Genomic DNA, 24,607 nt, shown 5'->3' on the forward strand with positions numbered 1-24,607 from the left:
CCATGTATTCCCTACATGTCATAGAAGGTGACTAAAAGGGGAGGGAGCAGGGGGCTGGAATCCTCCTCTCTCGTTTTTTTTTTTAATTTTCCAAAAGAAGGAACAGAGAAGGGGGCTCGGTGAGGATATTCCCCCAAAGGCCCAGTCCTCTGTTCTTAACGCTACCTCGCTAATGCGGGAAATGGCAAATAGTTTGATATATATATATATATATATATATATATATATATATATATATATATATATATATATATATATTTTTTTTTTTTTTTTTTTTTTCATACTATTCGCCATTATATTATATGTATATATATATATATATATATATATATATATACATATATTATCCCTGGGGATAGGGGATTAAGAATACTTCCCACGTATTCCCTGCGTGTCGTAGAAGGCGACTAAAAGGGGAGGGAGCGGGGGGCTGGAAATCCTCCCCTCTCTTTTTTTTTTTTTTTTTTTTTTTTTCCAAAAGAAGGAACAGAGGGGGCCAGGTGAGGATATTCCAAAAAAGGCCCAATCCTCTGTTCTTAACGCTACCTCGCTATCGCGGGAAACGGCGAATAGTATGAAAAAAAAAAAAAAATATACATATATATACATATACTATTCGCCATTATATTATATGTATATATATATATATATATATACATATATATATATATATATATATATATATCGGGGCCTGAACATGCGGGAGGGTGAATGGCTTGCAAGGAATAGAGTGAATTGGAACGATGTGGTATACTGGGGTCGACGTGTTGTCAGTGGATTGAACCAGGGCATGTGAAGCGTCTGGGGTAAACCATGGAAAGTTCTGTGGGTCCTGGATGTCGAAAGGGAGCTGTGGTTTCAGTGCATTATTACACGACAGCTAGAGACTGAGTGTGAAGGAATGTGGCCTTTGTTGTCTTTTCCTAGTGCTACCTCGCACACATGAGGGGGGAGGGGTTTTTTATTTCATGTGTGGCGGGGTGGCGATGGGAATGAATAAGGGCAGCCAGTATGAATTATATACATGTGTATATATGTATATGTCTGTGTGTGTATATATATGTATACGTTAAGATGTATAGGTACGTATATTTGCGTGTGTGGACGTTTATGTATATACATGTGTATATGGGTGGGTTGGGCCATTCTTTCGTCTGTTTCCTTGCGCTACCTCGCTAATGCGGGAGACAGCGACAAAGCAAAATAAATAAAATATATATATAAATATATGGGGGAACTGTGATAAATGCACACATTTTATTGGATATTGCTATAGAAGAATAATATAGGGCACATAGGTGGGGAGAATATTTACTATGCCAATTTCAGAAATTATATTTTTGATGCTTCAGGTTAGCATACTTAAGAAAATTGTAACATGCTAACAGTTTCAGACCTTCTTATTATAGCCATTTCTTTTGATGCATTTTTGTTTCATAATGGTATGACAAGAGAGGTTGATATCATCAAACTAGATCACTTATGACAAAAATGTGTAGTGGAACAATAATTTCACTTTTCATTTATGGTACAGCGGTTCAAACAGAAAATGGGCACAGTCCATCTCGCATTCGGTCCAAGAGTGTGGATGAGTACATTGATACACCCGATCTGAAAAATCTTCACCTGGACGAGGCTATTGATGAAGGAGAGGGTGAGACTTCATCCCCAGAGGCTGAGACCAACCAGCGATCTCGAGCCATGAATGGCAAAATGAACTACCACCTATGTGACAACTGTGGCTCTGCTATCACTGCACAGTAAACTGATAAACTGTCCTTGTTGGATCTAATGAAAGAGTAGTTCTGCCCGGTTTGTAACATGTAAGTGGTAAGTAAGAGACCTATAGATGAATTACATGTTCAAGTATTACAGCATTTTTCCTCCATGGGATGGTTCTATGGTTTATATTTTTTTTTTTTGTAAGTTTGAAAGTGGCTCTTTGTCAGCAAAGATGCTTGTTGGGTTTTATGGCCATCGACCTATGAGGAAGGTCATGAGGCCTGTCAGTAAGGATTATATATAACACTTCAAATATGCTGTAAATCCAGCTGATGTTCTCTCTTTGCCAAAAATGTTATACTCCCATAAAGCCATTACAAATAACTTTCTTGAACACATATTATGCATCTAGCAAGTCTGTTCGATCTACACTTGTATGTATAGCTAACAGTAATAACCACAGTATAAGTTAAATGTATGAAGCAATATAAAATTTTCATTGTTATCATAATATTGTTGACTCTAACAGATGGTTTATATAAATGTATTAAAACATATTGCCAGACAGGTGTTGGTATAAATATACAGTGAACATAATAAACGTACATAGCAAGCATTTTGGTTAATTGAAATATAATATTTACTGTGTGGCTTTTAAAATTCCTTCTGAGTTACCTGCACATTTGGCTTAAAATAGTCTAGAACACTTTAAAAAAAATTGGTATATGAAAATCCATCTTGACAAAAAATTGAGCTATTGGCCATAAATGAGAAAAATGATGAAAAGAAAATTTTTATTACTTATTACTTATATAATAAATATAATAATATAATTCTAAGCAAAACTAAGAATACTGAGATTTAATGGCTTCTACTCGTAAATGGTCATAAAGCCTCGGCTATTAACATGAATTTCAAACAATCAAGAATTGCCTATATTATTTGTAAGTGTTCTTGGACTAAACACTTAAAACATTTTAATAGTAATGAATGCTTGTTATGACTATTATGGTAATTAGTATCATAATTACATTAGACTGTATGATTAATCGCTAGACATTCAAGGCATAGGTATGACAACTGTCTGTGTGCAATATTTTAGTAGGCTACATGGGCTATTGTTCTCTAATATGGCATGTACTCTCGCTTGCTGATGTTTGTTGCAGTAAAGTAGAATAGTGAGTGTCTTGGATGTTATTTACAAATCTGATGAAATAATAGTCATGCTACAAATGCCCTGATAATAAAATTCTTTTTCTAGAAAATTCATATCATAGAAAAACATAATTCACAAGTCCGCTATGTTAATAGGCTAAAAGGTGCATAGTTTTAATGAATCTACAGTGCTCATAAAAGGCTGGTAACTTGAGTTATGCAGTGATTCATAGATTGTCAGGTTCACTATAACCAATCTGTACATACATTTATAGTTTTGGGCTAGGTAATGTAACTCCTGTTTTTAAACAGAATGCCAATCACCATCGTAACTTACTGAATGGTAAAACCTCCACTCACTGGTAAGAGGGTACCTCAACATTGGTTTATTCTCCTCTGAGGGATGGTAGTCTGTTATAACAATACTCTGAAAACTTTACCAAATTTGCTTCGGATCTCCATTTATACCCAGGTTCCTCATCATTCCTGACAGACATCTTGTAATCATAACCTTTGCTTAAGTGTGATTTTTATAATACATTTTCCCTTTTTCCACAGAGACAGCAAAGGATAGCAGAAACATAAATAGGTAGAGAGTTAGTAACATCAGAAAGAATTTGTACCGAGAACTTTTGATATAGGTGTATGTTTAAGGCTTAGTTTTCGCATTGGAATCAAGTTCAACTCAATTGCCTTTGTTCCAATTGCATTCCTTTCCACATATTTATTTCCTATGTTCCATGAAATGAGTATTTGTATATAACTTGACAACTAAGAAATGGTAATTATTGTACTCTTGTTTCTGTTAGGAAAATACGAGTATAAATTCTTTAACTCCAGCACAAATCCAATATATAATCTGTCACTCCATTAGCTTTAACTTGATATTTTATTGTTAAGTATTTGGGAAATGATTATATCCTACAATGATGTAGCTAAAGAATGCAAAGCATACATCCTGATTACAACATGAATTTCTGTTCAGTGATTAGTTCATCACCTGACTTTTGAAAACAACTTCGAATCTTTGATATCTAATGAATGATCCTGATAGCAGTAAGGTTGAAATTGTTTCTTACTTTATAAGTCTACAGTAAAATTTTGCACTCTTCGATAACATTATTCTGTAATTTTTGTGAGGGCAGTTTAAGAATGATACTAAGTAATTCAAAATATAAGCAATATGATTTAAGAAAAAAGAATTGTAAATGCTGAGAGCCTACAACACAGTTCCAGTTTAGGGACACCACTGAAATAACATCGCGAAAGAAATGCATGAGACTAGGTTCTTTATTAGAAGTGATTTAGACTGTGGGGGAAGAACTTGGAGGGCTGTGCTGAAAAAGGAAAACGTAGGGCATAGACAAGTAAACCCCTCCTTGAAATACACAAAATGTATGAAGTACTCAACTAACTTCACATTGGGGTTGAGATTTACCATAATTTTCAATATCATTCTTGAAATATTATAACCACATTATCTTCCTTTGTCTTATTGATTGTATGAGATGGGAGGAAGGAAATGCACAATGAACACCGTAAACATAATAAGAAAACAAAGTTCTCAGCAAATGAATGCCATTGACACCATACCATTCACACTTGTGTGTATGACTTCAAAAAATAAGGTTGCAGGGGGTAGTAAGGCAAGGTTTTCATACCTTCACGTTTACTCTTATTTTTCCTGATTCACATAACCATAGCCAGTCACATTTTTTTTTTCATTATCTTGGGTTTAGAGTTAACGCTCCAAATCACACTTCCAACACTACAAAGTCTAAAGAGTCCATTGATATCATTTCTTCCAAATTCATCGACTATTCCTGCAGTGCTGCTAAACTGGAACTTTATATATCTTCTGTTCCCTGCAGCTACTGCTGCAGGACTATTCGATACATACTGGGTGAGTAGTCTATACTATTCTAATACTTGTAAACTTCATACCTAGTGAAGTTAAATTTTTTTAATTATGTCATCTGTTTATGATGTATCCAAAATCAATGGAAAAGAGATGTGAGGATTCTATTTCAATTAATAAGAAACCATTGGTTTTCTCTTGGGTCTCTGACCTCTGTGGATAGCAACACTAGCTCAGCAGCTCATCTACTCTAGGCCTTTCAGAAGGATCAGGTCCACTGATCAGTCCACCAACATTGATGTCTATCCTTTCCGTAGTTCCTTTACTGTGGAACACCTTATTTTGACGATGTTTTGCAGCATCTACCCGTGTTGAGAAATATATACAATTCATAAAATGTTATAAATGCTCTGCTGTATTGTATGCAGCTGACTTAAAATGTTATACAATATCAGATGTCCTTGCTTAACTGTAACTTTAGGTTTTTCAGCCATACATTTTGAGAAAGTTGGACTACAGTCAGCTGCATGTTGCATGGTTCCAGCTGTATTTAGCAAAACATATGAATTTTCTCTGGCACTTATTCGATAGTTTTCTCATATGACAAGGTTCTGCATTAAAATATTCATCTAAACTGTGCATGTTATTTAATGGCCACTTATTGCCAAACGTTCACTAGACTAGAAATTTCAACTAACACAATTACTGAAAGTGATGGTGTTTCTTTGTAATCTATAAGAATTGTTAAATAGCAGTCAAGTTAAAGGTCATTAATCAGTCCATATAATCTGTATCTTATGTTAATATATTCAAAAACACATTAATGTGTTCTAAAAATTTTGCTCAGCTTTGTAACCAATTTGAGATGAATATTGTTTCATGGATGGGATAACTATAAATGAGATTTCTGTGTATTACAGTAAAATTTCTTTTAGAGTAAATATGATTAAATATTTTTTCATTACCTTTAGTTCCCCCCCCCCTTTTTTTTTTGCTACATCTCAAAGCTTGCAACATTCATTCTCAGCTGAAAATGTTGGGGCATCTGGCAATTTGTATAAAAATATTTTGATACACAATGTTAGGTTTCTTTTCTGCTACATTTTAGTGAACATTGGAGTTTTTCTCTGATTTTTATAGCCGTGATTTCATCTTCAAATGTGTGGGAGGAGGCTTCTGAAAGTTAATAAAACAAGAAAATTATGTAGTTTATTTAATATCCAATCAGAATTACATGCTTCATAAATGTACCTTACCTCCCTGCCCCAGGAGTTTTATCCTAATTAGGCTCCAGCAGCACTCAGGAAGCTGGCCACTTTCACTGGTCAATACCACAGGTCATACAGCGATGTGGTGTTGTGTGTGTGTTTATGTGCAGAAAATTCAAAGCAAATAAGCAGGAAAAGCTTGGTGTCTTCTTTATGATAGTTGCATCATTATCATGAAGGATCTTAGGTTAATTTTCATGGTATTTGTAGTGTTGGGGTGATGTCCAGAACATAAATATAAGTTTGTGAAGTTTTTATCTGAAGAATGCGATTTCTGATGGGTGAATGTCCAGAGGTCTGGAGGTGTAGATTTTCATATTTACTTTTGAGGTTGAAAGACAAGGAAAGTGTGGCATAGTTGTAAGCTAAGTGGCTAAACTGTTTGTATAGGATGTTGAGGGATTCATTTTCTTGTCTAAATCTGGTCTCAGTTAGTGTTCTGGGGCATTTAGAATGTGTGTTGCTTTTGTGATGGTTTTTGTGTGGGGAGTAAATGTTATGCATGTTATGCCTAGAATGAATGTTATTTTCTCTGTGAGATACTGTCCATAATTCATACACACACACACACACTCTCCTGCATGTTCAGGCCCCGATCACTCAAAATCTTTTTCACTCCATCTTTCCACCTCCAATTTGGTCTCCCACTTCTCCTCGTTCCCTCCACCTCCGACACATATATCCTCTTGGTCAATCTTTCCTCACTCATTCTCTCCATGTGCCCAAACCATTTCAAAACACCCTCTTCTGCTCTCTCAACCACGCTCTTTTTATTTCCACACATCTCTCTTACCCTTACATTACTTACTCGATCAAACCACCTCACACCACACATTGTCCTCAAACATCTCATAGGGATAGGGGAGAAAGAATACTTCCCACGTATTCCCTGCGTGTCGTAGCAGGCGACTAAAAGGGAAGGGAGCGGGGGGCTGGAAATCCTCCCCTCTCATTTTTTTTTAATTTTCTAAAAGAAGGAACAGAGAAGGGGGCCACGTGAGGATATTCTCTCAAAGGCCCAGTCCTCTGTTCTAAACGCTACCTCGCTAATGCGGGAAATGGCAGATAGTATTAAAGAAAGAAAAAGAATATTTATATATATATATATATATGTGCCTTCGAGGGAATATCCTCACTTGGCCCCCTTCTCTGTTCCTTCTTTTGGAAAATTAAAAAGAGAGGGGAGGATTTCCAGTCCCCCCCCACCCCCTTCCCTTTTAGTCACCTTCTACAACATGCAGGGAATACGTGGGAAGTAATCGTTTTCCCCTATCCCCATACATACATATATATTGCCATTGTACAAAGGCAAAGGGGATAAAGGTGAGTGTTCAAATTACAGAGGTATAAGTTTGTTGAGAATTCCTGGGAAATTATAGGGGAGGGTATTGATTGAGAGGGTCAAGGCATGTACAGAGCATCAGACTGGGGAAGAGCACTGTGGTTCCAGAAATGGTAGAGGATGTGTAGATCATGTGTTTGGTTTGAGGAATGTGAGAAATACTTAGAAAAACAAATGGATTTGTATGTAGCATTTATGGATCTGGAGAAGGAATATGATAGAGGTGATAGAGATGCTCTGTGGAAGGTATTAAGAGTATATGGTATGGGAGGTAAGTTGCTAGAAGCAGTGAAAACATTTTAACAAGGATGTAAGGCACGTGTACGAGTAGGAAGAGAGGAAAGTGATTGGTTCTCAGTGAATGTCGGTTTGCAGCAGGGGTGCATGATGTCTCCATGGTTGTTTAATTTGTTTATGGATGGGGTTGTTAGGGAGGTGAATGCAAGAGTTTTGGAGAGAGGGGCAAGTATTCAGTCTGTTGTGGATGAGAGGGCTTAGGAAGTGAGTCAGTTGTTGTTCGCTGATGATATAGCACTGGTGGCTGATTTAGGTGAGAAACTGCAGAAGCTGGTGCCTGAGTTTGGTAAAGTGTGTGAAAGGAGAAAGCTGAGAGTAAATGTGAATAAGAGCAAGGTTATTAGGCTGTGTTGAGGGACAAATCAACTGGGAGGTAAGTTTGAATGGTAAAAAAACTGAAGGAAGTGAAGTGTTTTAGATATCTAGGAGTGGACTTATCACAGGATGGAACCATGGAAGTGGAAGTGAGTCACAGGGTGGGGGGAGGGGGCAAAGGTTCTGGGAGCGTTGAAGGATGTGTGGAAGGTGAGAACGTTATCTTGGAGCAAAAATGGGTATGTTTGAAGGAATAGTGGTTCCAACAACGTTATGTGGTTGCAAGGCATGGGCTATAGATAGAGTTGTGAAGAAAAGGGTGGATGTGTTGGAAATTAGATGTTTGAGGGCAATATGTGGTGTGAGGTGGTTTGATCAAGTAAGTAATGAAAAGGTAAGAGAGGTGTGTGGTAATAAAAAGAATGTGGTTGAGAAAGCAGAAGAGGGTGTATTGAAATGGATTGGTTACATGGAGAGAATGAGTGAGGAAAGATTGACAAAGAGGGTATATGTGTCAGAGGTGAAGGGAGCAAGAAGTGGGAAACCAAATTGGAGGTGGAAGGATGGAGTGAAAAAGATTTTGAGCGATCGGAGCTTGGACATACAGGAGAGTGAAAGGTGTGCAAGGAATAGAATGAATTGGAATGATGTGGTATACTGGGGTCGACGTACTGTAAAGTTTCTGGGGTAAACCATGGAAAGTTTTGTGGGGTCTGGATGTGGAAAGGAAGCTGTGGTTTTGGTGCATTACACATGACAGCTAGAGACTGAGTGTGAACGAATGTGGCCTTTGATGTCTTTACCTAGCGCTAACTCTCGCATGCACATGAGGGGAGGGGGTTGCCATTTCATGTGTGGTGGGGTGGCGATGAGAATGGATGAAGGCAGTAAGTATCAATATGTATATGTATGTGTGTGGGCATGTATGTATATACATGTGTATGTGGGTGGGTTGGACCATTCTTTTGTCTGTTTCCTTGCACTACCTAGTTAAAGCAGGAGACAGTGACAAAGTATAATAAATAATAATAAATAATATATATGTGCATTATACATGACAGCGAGACACTGAGTGTGAACGAATGTGGCCTTTGTTGTCTTTTCCTGGTGCTACCTTGTGCGCGGGGGAGGGGAGTGCCATTTCATGTGTGACGAGGTGGCAACAGGAATGGATGGGGGCAGCAAGTATGAGTGTACATGTGTATATAAGTATATTTCTTTGTATGTGTTTGTATATGTGTATATGATGATATGCATATGTATGTATATATGCATGTATGAGCCAACTGAGGATATTCCTTCCAAGGCTCAGTCCCCTGTTCTTATTGCTTCCTTGCTAATGCAGGAAATGACGAATGTGTAAGAAAAAATGTATATGTGTGTGTATACATATGTGTGTATATGTGGATAGGCCATTCTTCGTCTGTTTCCTGGCGCTACCTCACTGACGCGGAAAACAGTGATGAAGTATAATAACAAGTATAATAAAAATATGTATATCTCAAAAATAAGCCAAACATTTCCCCCAATCAAACTGCAAAATGTGGGGACCAACTTTCCAAAGAATAGTGTTATAAATTCTTTTTCAAAGAGTAGTCTCTTACCACCAGACTTATTTTAAAATAATATCAACTGGGATGCTTTCAACACTTCCCAAATCCATTTTTTCTCACTATAAATGCATTTGAAAAATAATTTTGATACATAAATCACTTAGAAACAGTTGGAATTATGGTAACACACACCACACTGTTTTGATTCACCGTATGCATAATGCTGTATGGAAATTGTTGCTAGATTTTCTGCTGTAAAATATTATCTTGAAAATCAAAAAGTGTTGTAAAACCCTAGGACAAAGATCTAATAACATCATGCACTCCAGTATTCTAATTAATGTACATCACATGCTTTTCCGTAGGCCATAAATTATGAAATTCATACATATGTACTCCCTATTGTAATTATATATCAAAATTCTAAATATTTTTGATTTAGTGTAAAAGCTGTAGCATTCACATAACATTTCCCTGTTCATGCCTATAGTTAATATAATACAAGCAAGTTTTTGTCTCATCACATGCTTTTCTTCCATGTATTTTTAGCCGAGTATTGAAGATTTTCTCATTTAAGATGGTACTCTGACTTTTCCAAAATGAGAAAAAGCTCTGCTTCTAGTAGTTTTGCCAGTGACAGAAAGCTATCTCAACGTAAAACTGTATGTGCTTATGTGATATATCCAGTTTATAAAGTGCATTCTTTTAACATATGATAAAAAATCTTCAAAGTAACACACAGAACAGCATACTGTACTAAACGTGAGAAATATGTCCAGATATATGAAGAGAATACTATACTGTTAGTTAGTGTCTACTGTAAACATACATCAAAATACTTCAGATATTAACTTACAAATGCAAATACTGTAGCATTTGCATAGTTCATCTGTCCATGCATCTAAATTTAGTATAAGCAAGCATGACATCTCCACACAAGCACTTCTTCCACCTGTTAAAGAGTTTTAGTTAATTAATAAAGAGTTTCTTTTCTAAAATGGTATTTTGACCCTTCTAAAAAGAGTGAGAGTCCAGTATCTGCTAGTTTTGCTGGTGGTATGGAAACGCTGTCTTAACATTAAACTGGATATGTTAATATGGTATGAGAATAGATGAAATCTATTTACCTATCTATATTTCCAAAGCCCATTCACTCTGGGAACACCCATCATGGGATGGCCACAGCCAAAAAGTCTCCACTTACTGCATCCTTACAGGCATTCTTCCCCATTCCTCTCTCCAGTACTCTCACTCAATTTGCCCATGTAAAAGGTGATCTTCCTCTCACACCTACCTTTTAATTGTACTGTACTATTGTACTTTCTCCTTGTAAACTTTCCATCTTGCATTCTTTCCATATGCCCAAATCACTTAAAGTATTATGTTTACCAACTCTGCCAATCTTTAATTCATTCCCTTTCGATTCCCTGCCATATCAAATCTCTTGTATACCCCTCAATCCATTTACTCATACCATATACAGTGTTCGCATAAAATTCTCCCTATGTACCCAGATTCAACATAAACAAAATGGTGCATAACTGCCCTCATACTCTCCAAATGTTTTCAAAGCACTTGCTCAACTCTTGGATGCAGCTTAGAATATACGCCCAAGTATTTTGCATGGAATTTATCCAAAACTCACTCAGTGGCTCAGAGCAGAGGGTGGCCTATATCTGAGTAAATATACCTCATTGTTTCTACCACTTCACTACAAAGGCATTAATAAAACCTGTCTTGTATGATGTACTTAAGCCATAGCCTAACATCTACTGCCAAACATCACAGACTGTTCCATACCTCAGTTCAACCCATTGATGGCACTTCACCCTAAATCACACTGATCCAATACATTCTGTTTTATATTCACCACATGTTTTCCAGGATGTTCATACCTTGGTACTCAAAAACCTCCATCATTAAATATTTACAACTCCATCTCTGTCTCCCCTCTCCACTTACTCTCTCCACTACAGACACATACACCCTCATAATCAGTCTTTTTTCTCTCTTCTTCATATGGTATGTCTATACTTCAGCATACCTTGGTTTGCCCTCATATCAGACTGCACTATTCACCATACCTCTTACTTACACTGTCATTCCTTATATGATTAATCTGCTGTACACTGCATATTATCCTCAGTCTTTTCATTTACAACACATGAGAATTTTACATGCATGAAATTAGTACATGGGATTACAATAAACTTCTTTTCTGGAGGAATCTGCATGACCTAGAAAATGAAAAGCAAAGACATTGAATATAACAATATCCCCAAACTTCTTGACAATGTGGTGATGCTAGAAATGAGCTATAAGACTGTCATAAACAATAAAATTACTTAGATTTTCTAAAAAGTATTAAAATTGAAGAATAGTGAAAACTGATACATATCTTGGAACTTTCTTAAAAAATTAGGTTACAAAAGTTTGCTATTTAAATCCTCCAACTTTCACCTGACTCAAGAACAAACTACTCTCAAATCTTTATCATTTCTAAACTGACAGGTGCTATCATATTTCCTACTCTCAATTCTATATATATTACCCACCTTACAATACTACAACTAACATAAAATCACATAATTCACAGCATGAAAACTACTTAGGTGTGACTGTAGTAGTAGGTGTCCCAGTGAACATCATTCTAAGAACATTTACGTTACTCTTCCTTTATTCTAAGCTTCTGATGTGTGTCCTCAGTTCTGAAAATAGCTCTGTAAGTAAAAGTACTTCCCTGTATGAAGCACTGCTTCTATGACTAACTTACAAAACTAAAATACATGGATGAGTTTTGATGGTGTGAGATACAAATCATCGTCTATGGTGAGGACACCCTGAAAAAGAAAAAGAACAAAATTATTTGAAGTACATTCATAAAAATCTATATTCAAAGCATTAATACAATGCCATATGATAAAAAATTTAAGAAAAAGTAAGAGAAGCACATAAGCAATATTTTTTTTTTTTTTTTTTTTGCTTTGTCGCTGTCTCCCGCGTTTGCGAGGTAGCGCAAGGAAACAGACGAAAGAAATGGCCCAACCCACCCCCATACACATGTATATACATACGTCCACACACGCAAAATATAGATACCTACACAGCTTTCCATGGTTTACCCCAGACGCTTCACATGCCCCGATTCAATCCACTGACAGCACGTCAACCCCGGTATACCGCATCGCTCCAATTCACTCTATTCCTTGCCCTCCTTTCACCCTCCTGCATGTTCAGGCCCCGATCACACAAAATCTTTTTCACTCCATCTTTCCACCTCCAATTTGGTCTCCCTCTTCTCCTCGTTCCCTCCACCTCCGACACATATATCCTCTTGGTCAATCTTTCCTCACTCATTCTCTCCATGTGCCCAAACCATTTCAAAACACCCTCTTCTGCTCTCTCAACCACGCTCTTTTTATTTCCACACATCTCTCTTACCCTTACGTTACTTACTCGATCAAACCACCTCACACCACACATTGTCCTCAAACATCTCATTTCCAGCACATCCATCCTCCTGCGCACAACTCTATCCATAGCCCACGCCTCGCAACCATACAACATTGTTGGAACCACTATTCCTTCAAACATACTCATTTTTGCTTTCCGAGATAATGTTCTCGACTTCCACACATTCTTCAAGGCTCCCAGAATTTTCGCCCCCTCCCCCACCCTATGATCCACTTCCGCTTCCATGGTTCCATCCGCTGCCAGATCCACTCCCAAATATCTAAAACACTTCACTTCCTCCAGTTTTTCTCCATTCAAACTCACCTCCCAATTGACTTGACCCTCAACCCTACTGTACCTAATAACCTTGCTCTTATTCACATTTACTCTTAACTTTCTTCTTTCACACACTTTACCAAACTCAGTCACCAGCTTCTGCAACTTATTATACAGCCTGATCCATCTGGTGGTGGAGGGGGTGAATAAAAGTCACATGATCATAACACAGTAAATCCTTGGATAAGCAAAGCCATGTTTCAGAGCCATTGTTAAATGTGTCCAATTCCAGGAGAGCACATCAATCACACAAACAGATGTAGTAAGAGTAAATGGTAAACAGGCATTGATCAGGGATGTACAATCAATTAGATGTACAGAGAAGAAATGATGGGACCTGGCCCAGGTTGCTGTTTTTCCTTTCCTGCCTCAAATACATTAGGGTTTCTGGAACTCAATCCACAAACACAAACTTTCTCTCCATCTTTCACATAACACTTGAGATATAATTCACACAATTCTTACCCTAAATCACAAATTGCCTTTATTGTTGGGTTTAGGAAAGTAAAAAAAAAAAAAAACTACCTGTTCTTCTCATGTGTATTTCAAGAGGTAACTAATAGGGGCATGAATAAGAGCTAAAACTATCTCCCTAGTACTTTCACTTTTCAAAGGCAGGAAAAGAATGTGTCATTCAAGGATTGTTCCTTGAAGGCTCAGGATGGGGTGTCTAGGTGTGGAAGTAACTGGAATGAGAAGAAAGGAGAGATAGGTGCTATGTTTGAGAAGAGGAACTTGGATTTTATGGGTCTGAGTGAAATTAAGTTAAAGAGGAAAGATGGCATGGGAACTTATTGGAGTATATACATAAACTTCAGTACCAACTTTACTTACCAAAAAAAAAAAGTAAAGAGCAAAGGCAGACAATGTATGCCATATGTCATGTTTATCATAAATGGTGAGGAAGTCACACGGGGAGTTCAGAGCTCGTGAATGGGCTGGAGATGCCTGTCAAGGAAACATTCAGCATATCAATGTTCATTTGAACATAAAAGGAAATTAACAACAATCTCTGCTTTAAGACTGGTATTATTCATCTGTTCTTATGTATGGTAAAGGATGATGGACAAATTTTATGATGAATGAGAAAAAGCACAAAGATTAAATCCTAAATTCCAGTTACCATTACCCTACCTTAATTCTAAATAATTATATACATATATTGTCATATCAATACAATCTTATGGTAAATATGAGGATTTTCCATCTAATATCATGATCAATCTTTATTTCTAAAGCTAAGTAACATTAATAAATACTTTTCTCTTTACCAGATATCACCATGGGAAAAGAAATTGTCTTGTCTTGCTAATTACCAAATAAAAAGAAATACAAATACCCTCATGACTATCTGAAGGGCCTAAAAATGTGAGAAAAATACTGTCATGGTACTCAGTAGGGCCTAAAAGCGGTTGATATTCACAGAGTTATACAAGCACTCAGAGGCACTGTTCTGCTAACATTCCTGTTTCACATCATACCAGGTTAGTCATACTGACATGCATGGTGAGAACAGGAATGAAAATGTTGTATTGTAATTGCTTTTTGATTTCATTTTCATGAACGATATTTCAAGAGCAATGTCATCATTTGTGAATAGTTTTCTACTTTCAGTAATGTCTGTAAATGTGATTTTGTTGTGTATATATGTCATGAGTCCTCCTCCTTTTCTTTGGTGTCTGTCATGTCTCAAGGTTGTGTAGTTACTGAAAAGAGAGAGAGGGATCTAGGTGCATGTTTGGTTTCTTGGATAAGGGCTATGTGTGTTCTGTTCCTGAAGTAAACTGCATACTGTATGCTTGTTTCTGATATCAGTGGTGCTAAACTGTATGATGTTTAGTGTGTTGATGAGCTTCTGTGGAATGGTTAATTACATTGTTCTGAATAGGAATGTACTTTTGGGTTGATGTTCATTGGGTGATTGTACTGGGAGTGTGCATAGGTGATACCATTCAAGACAGATGTTGCAGCTTAAAAGGAGTGATTTCTGTTCATGAGGGTTTGGCATTGTAGGCAGGGCTGGGAGTTACTGTCACCAGTTTACATTAGAAGTTTGAGGATCAAGGCCAGAATATCACCAACCAATATAGAAGAAAAAATGTAAGCACATAAAGTGTTTAGATATGCCTAACATTCTCATGCAGTAGCTGAGGCTACACTATGCATAGGGCTGGGTGAGAGGGGCCCCTCTAGGAAAGAAATGCATTATATTTACATAGGTAGTCCCTAATCTATGAATGGGTTACATTCCAAAATCACATTCATGTCTTTTGGCTGTTCAAAAACTAAATTTCTCAAAGACACAATGTTATAAATGGTGGTAAGGTTCCAAAGGCAGTCTACAAAGCCTATCTACCCATAATTAAGCTGAAATACTGAAAATTTGCCCAAAAATATTAGTACATAACAATGAGAGAAACACTCTTAAACTTGTCAACCATGAACAGGGTATGTTTTAAGCTCACTTAATTTCAATGAACACTCTCTTGTATTTAAAGATAGGCAACAAACAAGTAACTAGTTTTGGTAACAGGGGTGGCTCTCCCTCTTGCTTATTGTGGCAATATAACACAAATTCTTATGTTGCAACATTAAGTATATCATTATATGGTTCAAAAACTGAAATTCTGTTTCAGTACATATACATGATAAAAGAAATAAGATATTCAAAATATTATTCTGCAGACATCTTTAAAGCATCACGAATGATCTTATGTGACATAACACTCATATGGAATCCACCAGATTTATTATTATCAAACATAATAATATATCCTATGATAAATAAGCAGCCAATCCCATGAGCGAGTTTGAAAAAAAAAAAACTTAGTTGTGATTGCACAGAAGAGGTGGGCAACACCACCACTACCAGCTTATTCCTACACCCTCCCTAATGCTTATGGTGGTGACACAATTCAAATTCTTATGCTGTAACACTACATATGTAAGTACATTGTACAAATGATAATTCTGTTGAAGTTCAAAAACATACAAAAAGAAGATATGTAAATTTCTTTCTGAAAAGATCTCAACTGCTTCATAAATGAGCTTGGGAAATCTTTTCTTACTCATAAGAAATCACCTACATCTGTATGTAGTTAACAAACTTATAATGTATTTTACAAAAAACTAATCAGCTGACCTCATAAGTAAGTTTGAAAATGAAACTAGATGCCGGCAGACTGCTAACTATGGATGCACTACCATGGGGGGGATAAAAGTTGTTTAGGTCGCATAACACACTAAAACCTCATAATGTTCTTCAAATGATGGCTTCATTCTGTTTCTCAAAATAATCAATATTCCTCCTTACTTCTACCTTTTTCATCATCTAGCTTACTGCAACCTTCTTGCTTTCTCCTTTTATGCCCTTGTTAACTTTTTTCATACAACCCTTATTCCTTCTTCTTTTTTTTTTTCTAATTTCAATGCAAACAGAAATATGCAAGTAATGTATTACATGATCAGTAAATGGCATGTTTGGGGTAAAGTTTGAAAGTACTATCCTATTCTACATGAGGAGAGGTAAAATTATGTATTTCTTCATACTCGACTTATGTTTCCCTAGTCAGCAAGGCAGTGCAAGGAATAGATGAAGAAAGGCCTCATCTGCTCATATCCATTTTCTAGCTGTCATACATAATGCACTCAAACCACAGCTCTATATCCACAATTAGATTCAAGAGACCTTTCCATGGTTTACCCTAAATGCTTCACATGCCCTGGTTCAGTCCAATGACAGCACATTAACCCCAGTATACCACATCATTCCAATTCACTCTATTCCTTGAATGCGTTTCACCTTTCTGCATGTTCAAGCCTTAATTGTTCAAAATCTTTTTCAGTACATCTTTCCACCTCCCATTTGGTCTCCTGGTTCTCCCTTTTCCGTCCACATTCAACATACTGCTCCTCCACAGTCTGACACTCTGTACATGCACTCATCCTCTTAATCACAACTCTCCCATACTACTTTCCTGTTACACTCAACAAACTTACACTTCTGTAGTTTGAACACTCACTTAATCCCCCTAGCTTGCATACAACAGCACTACACATACATTCTGTCACTCCTCAGGCACCTCACCACAATCCATACATACACCGAAAACCCTTACCAACCAATCAGCAACAAAGTCACACCTTTTCTTATTAAATTCAACTGCAATACCAACCACTCCAGCTGCCGTGCCATATTTCATCTTACAAAAGGCTTTCACCACCTCTTCTCTCTTTAACAAACCACTCTCCATAAATCTGACTTCGTATACCATCCTGACCCAAACACCCTCCATCTGCCACCTTATCATCAAACACACTCAACAGTCCTTCAGCATACTCACTCCATCTCCTCCTAATTTCATCAGTGCCTGTTATCACTTCCCTTTCTGTCCCCTTCAATGAAATTCCTATCTGTTTTAGTGTTTTTTACACATTATTAACCTCTATCCATAGCATTTGATCTTTCTAAAGTTTATTGATACTCTATCACCCCAGCTCTCGTTTGCCCTCTTTTTCAGCTCCTGCACCTTCCTCTTGACCTCCAACTACTTTCCCTTATACATCCCCAAATTATCTGAAATCCTTCCCTCTAGGTACTGCCCAAATGCCTCTCTTTTCTATTTCACAAGTAACTTATTTCTACGTCCCACAACTAACTCCCCTTTCTAATCTGCCCTTCTCCCACCTTTCATATGCCACGTGCATTTCTTGCACATGCCAGTACTGCTTCACTAAATACCTCCCATTCCTTAACTACACCCCTCACTTCATTAGCTCTCACCTTTTGCAATTCTACACTCAATCTTTTCAGGTATTCCTTCTCACAAGTCTCTTTTCCAAGCTTGCTTACCTTCACTTCTCTCTTCTCACTGACAGTCTTTCTTCTTTCCTAAAAACCTCTACAAATCTGTAGCTTCCCCTCCAGAAGATAGCGATCAATCATCCCACCAGCTATCCATCGCAGTACTTTAACATCCAATAGTCTTTCTTTTAAACATCAATAAATATATGATCCAAGAATGCCTGCAGACCACCTCTCCTACTCACATACATATTCTTGTTTATATCCCTCTTTTTGTACAAGGTATTCCTAATCACCAGTCCTTTTTCAAGACACATCTCCACAAGCTGTTCACCATTTCCATTCATATTGCCAAGTACTTTCTGCCTCCCAATAACACCCTCAACTGCCACATTACTTACCTTCACATTCAAATCATCCATCACTAACACTTAGTCTCTTACACCAAAACTACTGACACACTCACTCAGTTGCTTCCAAAACACTTACCTCTCAAGATAATTCTTCCCACGGCCAGGTGCATATGCACTAATAATCATCCATCTCTCGCCATTCACTTTCATTTTTACCCACATCTGTCTAGAATTTACTTCCTAACAGTCTTTCACACACTCCTACAACTTCTGCTTCAGAAGTACAGCTACTCCCTCCTTAGTTACTGCACTCTCACCAACCCAACTTTATCCCAAAAACATTTCCAGACTAATCTTCTCCTTTACCACTGAGCTTTGTTTCACTCAAGCCAGAACATCCAGGTTTCTTCCTTAAACATACTACCTATCTCTTCTCTCTTCTCATCTTGGTTACATCCACACACATATCAACACCACAGCCTGAGCCACTGAGGAGGATGAGTACTCCCTGCTTGACTCCTTCTTCTGTTTTGTTCTTTAGAAACTGTAATACAAGAAGGGGGATTTCTACACACACATGCACACACACACAAACCTGCTCTTGCCCCCTTTAGTCCCCTTTTATGACATACAAGGTATACAGAAGCAGAATTCTTTCTTCCCAACCCCAGGGATACAATGGTATACAGACAAATAATGAACAAACCTCAGAATCTGTGATGCGGGAGCAGAAAGCAATTAGTGCCAAAATCCACAACAAAGATGAGATGAAGAGTGAAAACCAACCTAGCCATGTCCCTTTCTCCTGGTGACAGAGCTTCTGTGGGTGTAAAGTAATGTCAGTACAAAAGCAGTGGTTATAATATCCATATGTAAAGATTAAGTAAAGGATCTTTCTATTCATATCTATCATAATAACTGTACCCAAATCCCTATTTTCATAGAGTAAATCAAATACATAAAGCTTCTACAGTCACTCATACAGAGATTCAACCCGTATTCAGTGTATCAAAGTGAAACCTAGGCTTCCATATTTACAGAAGGGGTTTTTACTTTTCACTTTGCATGATACAAGATTTGTCAAGTAAGACCAATGTCCCCACTCACACCACCTCCATGTAACAAAGTCTTTTCATGGAATCTAATCCTCAATTATTCCTTTAACGTTTTTCTATTTAACTATCTATATTCCTGACACATATTCCCTCGGGAACTTCCATCAATGGGTGGGCACAGCAAAAGTGTCTCCACTTATCCCTGTCCTTACATGCTCCCTCACATATACCATTCCATGCATTCTTCCACTATTTTTCTTTCTCCAGTACTCCACCCTATTTGACCATGTGGTCTTCCTCTCACACCAACCCTCTTAATTGTACTATCATACGCTCCCCTTGCATTCTTTCCACATGCCCATTCTACCACTCTATAATTCATTCCCTCTGCATTCCCTGCCATACCTAATTTCTTATACACCCCTTCATTTCTTTCTTCATTCCATCTAGTCACGCCGCATGCTCTTCTCACTTATGTCATTTCTGCAGCCTGCATTCTTGAACTCTATGATTCATTCCATGTCCATGTTTCAGCTACAAAGGTCAGGGTTAGGAAGACTATGCTGTACCTTAGTCCTCTTTTCACTTCCGTACTTACACCTCTACCCTTCATTATTCTATTAAGGGACCCAATGACTTTCTACTGTTTACTGCTCTCTCCCTTATCAATCCTTCTATATCACCACACTTACCCAAGACAGCTAGATACTTAAATCATCTCACTTCTCCCAGTCTTCCCCCTACCATATCCAAAGCACAATTTAGTACACTTTCTTCTTTCACTCTATACAGTTTTACAAAATCTATACTTTCACTCTGTTTCCGTTCAAACACCATTACTTTACTTTTACTTGCATCTACTTTCAATTACTTATACTTACACACATCACAAAACACACTTACAACCTTCTGCAACTCTTCACCCTCAGCAAACAATACAGTATCATCCACAAACAAGTTGCCACTAGCCATCATATCTCACCGCCATACTGCATCTTTGCACCCCTTTTCTTTAGTTTTGCTTTCATCTCTATATCACTCCATCTATGTATCTATCTAGCTATCTATCTATATCTCTGATGCCCATTCCCTTCGGGAACTCCCATCAAGGGGTGGCCATGACAAAATAGTCCCCACTTATCCCTGTCCTTAAATGCCTCCCTTGCATACACCATTCTAGGTATTCTTCCTGTTTCTCTCCCTCCAGTATTCCTCCACCCTATTTACCCATGTAACAGGCAGTACTCCACTCACACCAACCCCTTTAATTGTATGATCATACACTCTTCCTTTATATTCCCAGTCTTGCATTCTTTCCACAGGCCCAAACCACCTCAAAGTATTACATTTCACCCATTCTATCACTCTACAATTCACGCCCTTTGCAATCCATGCTATACCACATTTCTCACACACCCTTTCATTTCTCTCTTCATTCCATCTAGTCACACGACATGCTCTTCTCTAATACCTCATTTTCACAGCTTGGATTCTTGACCTCTGTGCCTCATTCCATGTCCATGTTTCAGCTGCAAAGGTTAGGGCTGAGAGGACTCTGCTGTCCCTAAATCCTCTCTTCACTTCCATACTTACAACTCTACCCTTCATCATTCTATTAAGGGACACAATGACTTCTACCCTGTACTGCTGTCTCCCTTATCTCTCCTTCCATCCACCACACTTACCCAAGGCAGCTCCAAGATACTTAAATTCCCTCACTTCTGGTCTTTTCCCTCCCAATATCCACAGCACAATTTAGTACACTTTCTTCTTTCACTCCATCCATATACACATATATTAAAAAGCCATGGTGACATCACACAACCCTGCCTCACACCAACATGTATCCCAAAACTTTTGCTCAACTCTCCATACACTCTTACACATGCATTTGCTCCTCTTTATAAGGCTTTTACACCATTCAAAAGTTGTCCCTATATACCAAGTATCCTTAACACATCCCACTGAGCATTCCACTTGACTTTGTCAAACACTTTCTCCAGATCCATAAAAGTTCCCAACAACTTCTTATCTTTCACTAAATACTTTTCCACAATCTTATATACTGCAAAAATCCAATCCACACACCCCAATCTTTCCTGAAACCCACTTGCTCTTCACTAATTCTGCACTCAGTCACTTCCATCACTCTTATCAATTAAAATTCTTGCATACACTTTTCTGAGTACACTTAACAGACTTATTCCCCTATAACTGTTTAATATATCCTTAGCATCTTTTTCCCTTGAATAAAGGTGTGATAATAGCTTTCACCCAATCCTCAGGAACCTTCTGTTTCCATGCTCAATTACATATGAGAGGCATCTACTCTATCACACTTTCTCCTCCATCCTTCAGCATCTCAGCTGTAATCCCATCCGCTCCAGGTGCCTTTCCTACCTTCAGCTTCATTATTGCCCTTCTTACCTCCCTTTTTGCCATAGGCCCTTGTTCTTGTATCCTCATCCTTCCATCCCCATGCATGTAACAAATGCTGCCTCCCATTCTCCCACATTCATCAGTTCTTCAAAATACTCTTTCCATCTTCCTTTCATTTCCTCCTTTTGATCAGCAACTCCCCTTCTTTATTTCTCACATTAACATTTCCACTCTTACATCAACCTCTTTCCTTTTTCACTTCCCTCCAGTATAGTTTCTTATTATCATAAAACTTTTCACTTAACTTCCTTCCAAAATCTTCATCCACCCTTTCTTTACTTTCCTCTATCGGCTTCTTAACATTCCACTTGCATATTTTGTATTCTTCTCTCCTCTTTGCTGAACTTCCACTGGTACATTCCTATCTACCATACACCTTTTTCTTCTTTCCACAGCATTTCTAATCTCTTCTGTCCACTATGCATTGCCAACTTTATTCCTATATCTTAATACCTTTAGTATTTCTAGACCTAGCTGATTCACTATATCTATCAATCTCCTCAGAGGTCTAACTCTCTTACTTGCAACTTCTTATGTACTAAAATACTGTATATATTAAGGACCAGCCAATCAATCCTTCTCATATTCATTCTTTATTCCACCTATACCCATATTTCAACAATGCCACATAAGTCATTCATCTATTCTGCTTTTCCAGAGTCCAAAACATACCTAGTTTCAAGTAACAAAGCAGATGTCTTTTCATTTACACAAAGACTTCTAATATTGGGCTGTTTGTCAACAATATGTCTACCGGTTACACTGATCAAATACTTCAAACTGCTGTTTAGATATGAAGCCTTAAACTTATAAAGGCAGCAAATTGATAATAATAAGAACTTTTTTTCAGATCATGGACAAAAATTTATGCTGTAAACAAAAACCTGAAAACATACACACCTTATTCAAAGTCTTAAACAACACATATAGATCTCTTATGCATACTCCACAAAATCAGATAATTCTTGACTTACATTTACTCCAGATCATACTACCATGTTATAAGACAAGTGGCCAGAGAGAATAGATTGACAGTGGCCAGAAATTCATATTAAAATCCTGTACATAAAGCACCTATCTATCTATCTACCTCACAGACACCTATTCACTCTGAGGACTATCATAGGGGGTGGCCACAGCAAGACGGTTTCCACATATTGCTGTCCTTACATACCTTCCTAATATAGACCATCCCACACATTCTTCTACCATTTCTTTTCCTCCAGTGCTCTTCCACTTTGCTTCCCTATGTCAGATGTGGTCTTCCTCTAACATCAACCCCTATAATTGTAGTATCATACACTTTCCATGTAAAGTCCCCATCTTGAATTCTTTGCACACACCCACACCATCTCAAAGTATTTCGTTTCATCTGCTCTACCACTCCACATTTCATTCCCTTTGCATTTATCATAAACCCCCTCACAGTACATGCTCCTCTCAAATAGCAAATTTCCAGTCTGGATTACTGACTCATTCATTGTCCATGTTTCAGCTGCATGAGTCAGGGTCAGGAGGACTATGCTTTCCCTTAATCCTTTCTTCACTTCCACTGTTACCCTTCATTATTCAATTAAAGAATCAATGACTCCTCTACCCTGTACTGCTCTCCCCCTTATCTCTCCTTCCATCTTGCTAAACTTATCCAAAACAGCTCCTAAAAAATAAAGTTCTCTCACTTCTTCCAGTCTTCTCCCCATACCCAAAACTCAGTTTAGTATATTTTCTTTCACTCTATAGTATTTTGCAAAAATCTGTGCTTTTACTGTTTCCTTAAAAACACCTTTACTTTTACTCACATTTATCTTCAACTACCTATGCATATACACATCAAAAACTATATCTAAAACCTTCTGCTCCTACCTTTCCTACAACCCCCTTGCTCCTCACTTATTCTGCATTCAGTCACTTCCATCACTCTACCAATAGATACAGTATTTCTTATAAATCTACATAATATATAAGAAGTAATTTCTTTTCAAAAGGTAAAAGGATTACTGGATGCGAAGCTGAAAATGTATAAGCCATGAAGGGAAGCCTGTTCAGTTACAAAAACACATTCTGTATGTAAGCCTCTTCTAAAAACCCTCAAAAATGTAGTGGTAATCCAAAAAGACTATCAAAACTTCAGGCAAATAAACTATCATTAAACTGTTGGAGGAACCTTGTTTCATATGTACATGTTCATCCTATTACATACAATCAAAACATAATAATCTACTAGCTTTAAAATATCTCAAGAACGTTAAATGAGAATAAATAACATCCAATGTACACAAAATTTATTGATCTGCATGAGTCACAGGTTAAAATGCTACCTTAAACTTCCATTAAAAGTTTTTCTGTAAGCAATACAAGAAAACAGAATATGCAAAGAAACAAAAAACAGTGGATGAATAGAGGAGCATCATAAAAAAAGATAGCAAAATCCAAAGGAAGAAGGTAGCACTTATAAGTAAATAAACAAATGAAGACATAAAACAACACACAGAACACTAAGACACTAAGAGAGAATAAAGAAAGGTACCTATTTTTCAATGTGCTTTTATTCTTTTGTCTCCCCAGTGTACAAAAAGCAACAAAATAATTTTTTTCTGATTCACTGAAAGAGCAAAAACTGTATTTTTTTTGTTTGAATTAAGATCCTAAAATCAATG

General features: G+C 37.4%; 2 protein-coding genes across 11 annotated transcripts in view; one reads left to right on the forward strand and one right to left on the reverse strand.

Annotated features, from left to right (window-relative positions):
* The window catches only part of Hdc (histidine decarboxylase), an 82,248-nt gene extending 76,310 nt beyond the window's left edge, over window positions 1-5,938 (forward strand). For all 5 annotated transcript variants that reach the window (XM_071681772.1, XM_071681773.1, XM_071681770.1 and 2 more), the window contains one exon: window positions 1,535-5,938. In XM_071681772.1, coding sequence (XP_071537873.1) covers window positions 1,535-1,764 — 230 coding nt within the window. In that variant the 3' untranslated portion in view covers window positions 1,765-5,938. The remainder of the gene's footprint in view (window positions 1-1,534) is intronic.
* LOC139759539 (SID1 transmembrane family member 1-like) overlaps window positions 5,931-24,607 on the reverse strand; it is a 66,091-nt gene continuing 47,414 nt past the window's right edge. For all 6 annotated transcript variants that reach the window (XM_071681765.1, XM_071681767.1, XM_071681769.1 and 3 more), the window contains 3 exons: window positions 19,163-19,276; window positions 14,134-14,247; window positions 5,931-12,350 (listed from right to left, as the gene is read on the reverse strand). In XM_071681765.1, coding sequence (XP_071537866.1) covers window positions 12,288-12,350; window positions 14,134-14,247; window positions 19,163-19,276 — 291 coding nt within the window. In that variant the 3' untranslated portion in view covers window positions 5,931-12,287. The remainder of the gene's footprint in view (window positions 12,351-14,133; window positions 14,248-19,162; window positions 19,277-24,607) is intronic.

This window comes from Panulirus ornatus, chromosome 33, assembly GCF_036320965.1.
Source record: "Panulirus ornatus isolate Po-2019 chromosome 33, ASM3632096v1, whole genome shotgun sequence".
Taxonomy (NCBI): domain Eukaryota; kingdom Metazoa; phylum Arthropoda; class Malacostraca; order Decapoda; family Palinuridae; genus Panulirus; species Panulirus ornatus.